Source organism: Petaurus breviceps, unplaced genomic scaffold, assembly GCF_028583685.1.
Source record: "Petaurus breviceps papuanus isolate PSGF00001 unplaced genomic scaffold, PetGlider_PUasm1.0 90535, whole genome shotgun sequence".
Taxonomy (NCBI): Eukaryota; Metazoa; Chordata; class Mammalia; order Diprotodontia; family Petauridae; genus Petaurus; species Petaurus breviceps.
Window position 1 is genome coordinate 2261645 of NW_027187270.1, and position 7406 is coordinate 2269050.

The 7406-nt window shown below is 45.5% G+C and overlaps 1 protein-coding gene across 1 annotated transcript in view; it reads right to left on the bottom strand.

Annotated features, from left to right (window-relative positions):
- LOC138142143 (gamma-aminobutyric acid receptor subunit gamma-4-like) overlaps positions 1–7406 on the bottom strand; it is a 59138-nt gene that overhangs the window by 6078 nt on the left and 45654 nt on the right. Inside the window, exon 6 of the mRNA XM_069063123.1 lies at positions 5645–5782. Coding sequence (XP_068919224.1) covers positions 5645–5782 — 138 coding nt within the window. The remainder of the gene's footprint in view (positions 1–5644; positions 5783–7406) is intronic.

Sequence of the window (7406 nt, forward strand, 5' to 3'; positions counted from 1 at the left end):
CTCTCTCTCTCTCTCTCTCTCTCTCTCTCTCTCTCTCTCCCTCTCTCTCTCTCTCTCTCTCTCTCTCTCTCTCTCTCTCTCTCTCTCTATCTCTCTCTCTCTCTCTCTCTCTCTCTCTCTCTCTCTCTCTCTCTCTCTCACTGTTGGCAGAATTCTCTGTTTACTGATGTTTGAGCATATGTTTAAGACACTCTAGCCAGCTGGTCTCCAGGCAAAGCGGATGGTATGCTAGGCTGGTTCTAGAGTCTGAACTGCGAAATGGAGCCTGCAAACTCCAAGGCTGTATTTGGGGAACAGCAGAATGACAGGTAGAAGATTCAGTCTGTCATTTAGGCCTGCTCACTGTTTAGGGATGCCTGGATCTGTGCATCTGACAATGAAACCAGAGCCAGAAGAGGGACTATGAAAGCTGGGACTTTGTCCCAGGTACCAGCATCCGGAGGAGCTATGCTTTGCTTCCTGAAGTTATTTGGAGACCATGATCTTCATGCAATGGTTTGAAGGGGAAGGTGGGCCCTGCTGGAGGACTAATGAGTAGAGCTGCAGCTCAGCAGGAGTAGGGGTGGCCTACTCTTCCAGGAAAATTGGACCTGGTGGTCAGATTTAGCCACTCAAGCCCATTTTCCCAAGATTTGCCCCAGATGCCTGCTTTTGTAACTGCAGCTCTGAATCCAGCTTGATGCTTGACTTTAGTCACTATTGATTCCACAGAATCTAGATTCCTAATTTCACAGATCCCTGGAATTTCAGAAGTGGAAGGGACCCCAGAGATCATCGCCTACTTATTTTTACATAGAAGGATGCTGAGGCCCAGAGAAGAGAAAGGGACCTGGGGCAAGAAAGGGCTGTTCTGGAGAGGGCAGGTTTCTGTCCATAGCTCAGAGACTCTGGACTTGGTCCTCTCAAAGGATTTCCAATTGTCTGCATACTATTGACTTTTTATGAAGGAGAGGAAAGGACCAAATTCATTCAAGCTCATTTGAAATTTGGAAGATCTTCGTCGGTTACCCCCAGTTCCTCCACCTTCACCCTGAAGAGTCAGTTCACTTCTCCTTGGGAGAACACAATTTCAACACCAGAAAATTGTCCGTCTAAACTTCCAAGGGCCTCCAGGGCCAGGTCAGTTGTGTAAAGAAGTATAGAGAACACTGCATTTGGACTTTGGTTCTTACCAGAATGTCTCTCCCACCCCCACCCCACCACCATGGAACTACCCTTTGATTGGAGAAGATACAGGACAACTGTATCCTTGACATCCAGTCCGATGTAGAGACCAAGAAGGCCAATAGGATTTTGAGTTACATTAAGCAAGGCAGAGCAGCCAGGAATAAAAGGCAATAGTCTTACTGTCCTCTGCCATGATCAAACTACCCCTGTAGTATGGTATTCAATTTGGGGCTATGTGAGTATAGGCATTGATAAGCCAGAGAATATGCCGAGGAGGGCAACCAAGATGCCCAGTGGGATCAGTTGAAGGAAATGGGGGTGTTTAATTTGGTGAAAAGAAGGCTGTTGTACCTGCTGCCCCTGGAGTATCATGTCTGACCTCAAGAACTTGAAAGATGGCCATATGAAAGAGAGATCAGGTAGGTTCTGCTTGGCTCTAGAGGGCAGAACCAGGCTGCAAGTTGCCAAGGAGCAAATTTAGGCTTGATATAATAGAAAAATAGACCATTCCTAACAAGGAGATTTGTTCCAATGTGGAATGGGCTATCTTGAAGGGGAGGAATTGATTTCTCCTCCCTGAATGTCTTCAAGTTGAGAAGAGACGATTACTTTTTGGTGGGCTGCAGTAGGGATTCTTTTTGGGGGTGTGCCTTGGATGGCTGCTGGGGGTCCTTTCCAACTCTAAAATTATGTGATGCCAATTTTTTCATCAGGTATCACGATCATCCAACTGTTGCCAAGATGGGCATACTCCTCAAATTTTTCCCAGAACCAAGGTTAAGTCTGTTCTTTGGACCACATGCCCTGGTGTCCCAACTTGCTTTGTCGCCTGAGGATCATGGCTTAGGGGTGCCAGCTGAGCTCTTTTGTTTGTCTCCCCTCTGAGTTAGGGACAGTTTGGTCTGCAGTGCCTATGGTTTGAGGTCCTTGGGACTCCAGCTTTCCAATACTCCCTTTCCATATGCACCCTCTGATGTAGCTCTCCTGTGCTCCAAGGCCAACTTAGCTGCTCTGATTTCACAGGCTCTCATCTCCCAATCAAAGTTTCATGCCATTTAACACATCCCAACTTAACAGCAATCTTCTCTCAGCTACTAACTCATCGGTTTGGGACTGTTTCTTTGCCGAGTTAATATTTTCTTGCTACAGATAGATTTATTACCCCCATCGACCTTTTTATTTATACTTAGTTTTTTCTGGGGCCAGAGAGGATTTTTTTTCCTTTGCTAAGAAAAGCTGAGAGATGAAAATCCTTCTTTGGGGTCTGCGGAAGGAAGCCAACTCAGTACATATAGTCTATGCTTCCTGGGTGGCCAAAAAAGCCAAGTGGCTATGAATAAGTCATAAAATGGTGGAGACAGCAGAAAGCCTCACTGGTCTGGCTTCCTGGGAACTTATGTGTAGTATATTAAACTTTCCTGCCAGACAAGGGTTCTGACTGGAAGCTTGGGGACCATAGCTCATCCACTACAGTTTGGAATAAGAAACCAGCCTTAAGACTTTTAGCAGACACTGAACATACACTTGGCTTCTGCTCATGGTAGATATCCTTGTACCTTTGCCTTCCTCAGCCAATATTTTCCCCCACAGTGATGCAGTGTAAGGAACATTGGATTTGGAGTTTGAATCCCTGGGTTCAAATCCCTGTTCTGCTACTCTGTAACCTTGGGTAAGTCATTTCCCTTATCTGGGGCCCACCATCCTTCAAATCACCTAGGTTCACCCTCTCAGTGTCATTCTTGACTCCTCACACTCACCCCACATATCTAATCAGCTCACTTTTCCAGCTCATAGAACCAGTGAAATTTTGTTTCTGTCATTACATTTCCCTTTGATGACCCCTTCTCTCCATTCATACCACTGTCATCCTAATTCAGGTTTCCATACCATAAGAGCCTCCTATTTTGTCTCTCTGCCTCAAGTCTCTCCTGATCCCACTTCAATCCATCCTTTACATGGCTTCCAGAGTGATCTTCCTAATGTGCAGGTCTGACCTACTCAGTAAACTGCATTGGCTCACTATTACCTCTAGGATCAAATAGAATCTCATTTGTTTGGCATTTAAAGTTCTTAACAACTCTGCCCTATTCTTGAGTCCTTGCCACATAATCCATGGTCCAGTCATGTGGGCCTTTTTACTGTTCCTCACAACTCCCATCACCATGCATCACCTATGTTATTTGCACTGACTTTTCTTGAACCATCCATCTGCCCCCCGAAAACACTGTTTTTCCTAGTAGACAGGCACCAAAGAATCATCCTTGTAGTTAGGCCTTGGGGATCAACCCAGAGAGATACCAGGGTTCATTGTTGGTCTTGGCTTCAAATACCATAATAAGGTATTCCCCACCTCAGAGTACAGACCTAGGACACCAGGATTCCTCTTTCTTCCACTGTATTGAAGAAAAGGGGGAATGGGTTTGATTTTTTTGACTGTAGAGATTTCAGTTTTACCCAGTTCAATGGAGATTTCATCAGAGAGATTGGGGAGCTCAGTAGGAAGGAGTCTGTGACTCTGGTAACAGCCCACTGCACAGATCCTTTGTTAGTGGTCCCAGCTCATCCCATCTCTGAAAAAAGCCCAGTGCTCAGCATTTCCTAAGACAGAAGCCTTCCCAAAGAGCTGACCTGGCCACTTCTTTGACTGGAATGCACATTTACACAATTGCACCTGTCAATCGATCTGTCTAGGAGTCAATTGGGTGGTGTGAAAGTCAAGGTCAGAGAAAAGCATGCTCAAGCTGGGTCTTGCTAAAACCTTTGTCTTTGGTGAAATATATAGTAGAGTTGAGGGATTAGGTCCCAGCTCCAGCTAATCTTGTGGGGCATCTAAATGAATCAGCAATCCCACTATTTAGCTTCACTTTCAAATGATCCTAGGACAACCTTATCTTCTACCACTAGACTGAGGGGAGGGGCCTGCCTTCTTATTCTAACTCAACCACTTGCTGGAGGGCAAACCCCAGTGACTTGGGCAAAGCTTCTCCAACTATCAGTTCCCTAATCCATATGGTAGCTGTCCTTTCTCCTTTCCAGGGCTGCCAAAAAGCTGAGAAGAGCTAATATTTTCTATGCACTAACAGTAAGGAGAGTAGGGGTTATTGTTATTTTCATCTTCAGTGGAAGGAAAGCTCTCAAGGGCTAGGAATGTTTTTCACTTATGTCTTTGAATCATTCAATTCAGTTCAACAAATATTTATTGAGTACCTACTATGTGCAAAGCATTGTGCTGGCTCTGGGGGTATAAAAACATAAAGGAAATGGCCCCTGTTTTTGAGGAGTTTTCATTTTACTACAGGGGCATGTCATGTTCACAACTGAGTTAATATAGAGCATATAACAATGTCATCCCAAGAGGAAGAGAGTGCTAATGATCAGGAGAATTGTTTCATGTAAGACATGAGCACACGAGCTATGATCTAAAAGGAAGCTAGGAATTATACCAAGCAGAGCTGAAGAGGGAGTGCATTCTAGATATGGGGCACTGCTTGTGCAAACACACTGAGGCAGGAAATAGAATGTTACATATGGGGAAGAGGTAGCTGGCTAGTTGACCTAGAATGGAAAGCAAATGAAAGGGTATAATTAGAAATAAAACTGGAAAAATGAGGTAGGAGTCAAATTGTGGAGGGTGTTAAATCTCAAGTTATGAGGGTTTTTAATTTTATAGAGAGCCACTAATGACTCTTGAATTAGGGGAGTGATATGGTTAGATCTGTGTTTTTGGAATATCAATTTGGCAACTGTATGCAGGATGGATTGAAGAGAGAAGAGAGTGCAGATAGGGAGACCAGTTAGAAGACTGTTACAATTATGAAGTTGAGGGTGATTAGAAGCCTGTGTGAGTACAGAAAAGGAGATGGATATAAAAGGTGATGTGAAAGTAGGATTAACAAGACATGGCAACTGATTGGATATGGGGACTTGGGGAGAAGAAAGTATCAAGTATGACTCCATGGTTGCATACCTGGGTGACTGGAAAGATGGTGGAGCCCTTAACAGAAATAGGGAATATTGGGGGAGGGATGCATTTTCTGGAAAAGATAACAAGTTCTCTTTTCAATGCTGAATTTAAAATGCCTATAGGATGTGCCTATTCTATGTAGAGATGCCCAATAGGGAATTGATAATGTAGGATGGGAGCTCAAGAGGGAAATTAGGGTTGGATGTCTACTATAGACTTGGGAGTCATCTGTGGAAACATACTGATAAAAAACGATCTGCCCTGTCCTTGGTCTCCTGTTTCAAGGTCACACTGTGTCCCATGCTGTCCTTCTCCTCCATCCCCACTGTCATTTAATCAAAGTGCTTTTTACTCCAAGGCCTTTCAATTTACTTCTGGGGGGGGGGCACTGGTAGGTGGCTCCCCTGCCCCCACCACTCCTCAGCTTTGTCCTCTCTTAGCTCTCTTTTAGCCCTGACTTGGCCTTGTTTCTCTCCACTATGAACTGTACTTTGACCTACAAAATGGCCTTACCAGCGCCAGTCCGAAGGACTTCAGATGTGTTCCGCAGTCCCGTAAAGTCAAACTGGTACAGCCTCCAGGAGCGCTGGTCAGATACTTCAATGGAGTAACGCCTCCAACGGTAAACGATCTCTTCAGCTGGATAACCGTCTGAAAAATGGGAGAGCCCAGAGAAAGGCTAAGGCCATACCCCTGAGAGGCTTTCTCCAATGGAGCCTGCTCTGTTGTCTAGTGACCCAAGTGAGAGCTGTCATGTGTATTTGAGACACTGGGCATGGCCAGGGACAGACCCTCCACTTTCCAAACATCCCAGAAACTGTCTGCCATTGTCTTGAGAATAAGTCATGGGGGAGGCTAGGTGGCACAGTGAATAGAGCACTGGCCCTGGAGTCAGGAGGACCTGAGTTCAAATCCGGCCTCAGACACTTAACACACATACTAGCCATGTGACCTTGGCAAGTCACTTAACCCCAATTGCCCTCCCCTCCCCATTCTGAAAAGCAAAAAAAGAGAGAGAGAATAAGTCATGACACTGGCCTCTGCTTCTAGAGCATTTTGCAGTACGAGCAAGGAACCCAGACCCCATTTTATAGAAAAGGAAAGCAAGGCTCACATGCTTAAGTGACTGACACTCACTTGCCCTCTGACCCTGGGGTTCAGACTTGAACTGAGGTCCTCTAACTCCACATCATTGCCCTTTGCATGATTCCATGCCTCTTTTGACTTAAAATTAGGGCACTACTCCCCCACCTCCCAACTTGGAAGTTGGATTTTTAAGATCATTTTACCAAGAGTGAAGTAGAAGAGCTGAGCCCAGTAAAATTCAAGTTATCCTTCAAAATTCAATGGGTGGCCCAGGGCTTCTCTTTGTCATTAGGATTTGCCCTTTCTTATCCTACTACTGGACCTTCCCTGCCTAATGAGCCCTCTTGGTTACTCTCAGAATTACTATGCTTTTCTTTTGGTAACTTTTAGCCAAAACACCCCAGGGGAACTCCCTCTGTCTCTCTGTGTCTGTCTCTGTCTCTCTGTAGCATCACTACCACAACCTCACAATAAACCATGGTAGTAGCAGCAGTTAAGTCTGGCTGTTCCTTTCCTAGATCCTGGCCTCACAAAGGGCCAACCTGCTGTGAATATTGTTATGCTGATCAAGCCCCAAGGGTTCAGTTTTGGAGTCCTGCCATTTCTCCTCTCTTTCCCCTTCAGACAGATTGGATTGGTCCCAAGTCCAGACCCAGGCTTATCTTGGAAGTAAATATTACAGGTACTCCTATCACTGGGGCACAACCAATGTGGGAAAAGACATAGAGCCTATCCCCAACTTCCCCACTCCTACTTCAAAACTGGGCATCTGGAAAGCCCCTGGCCTGGTCATTTGTCAAGTCATCCCTTTCAACCAAATGGAGAAGTCTCAACCCATCCATGAAGCCTTCCCCAGCCAGATTCCAGTGTTCTCTCCCTCCCTCTAGCTCCTCCCATATTCACTAGCTCTACCATTCCCTTGGCACTTGGCATAAGCTGCTCCCTGATACCTCTTGTACTATGTGAGAGTGCCTAATGTGGAGGTCAAGGCCCTGAATTTGAATCTTGACACTGATGCTTACCACCCATGGAACCTTGGACAAGAAACTGAACTTCTCTGGGCATTTGTTTCCTCCTCTGTAAAATGGGAGAGTTAGACTAGATGACCTTTAAGGTCATATCCAGCTGTCTGATATTCTCGCCCTGCACCCCTCCCTCCTCTCTCTCTCTCTCTCTCTCTCTCTCTCTC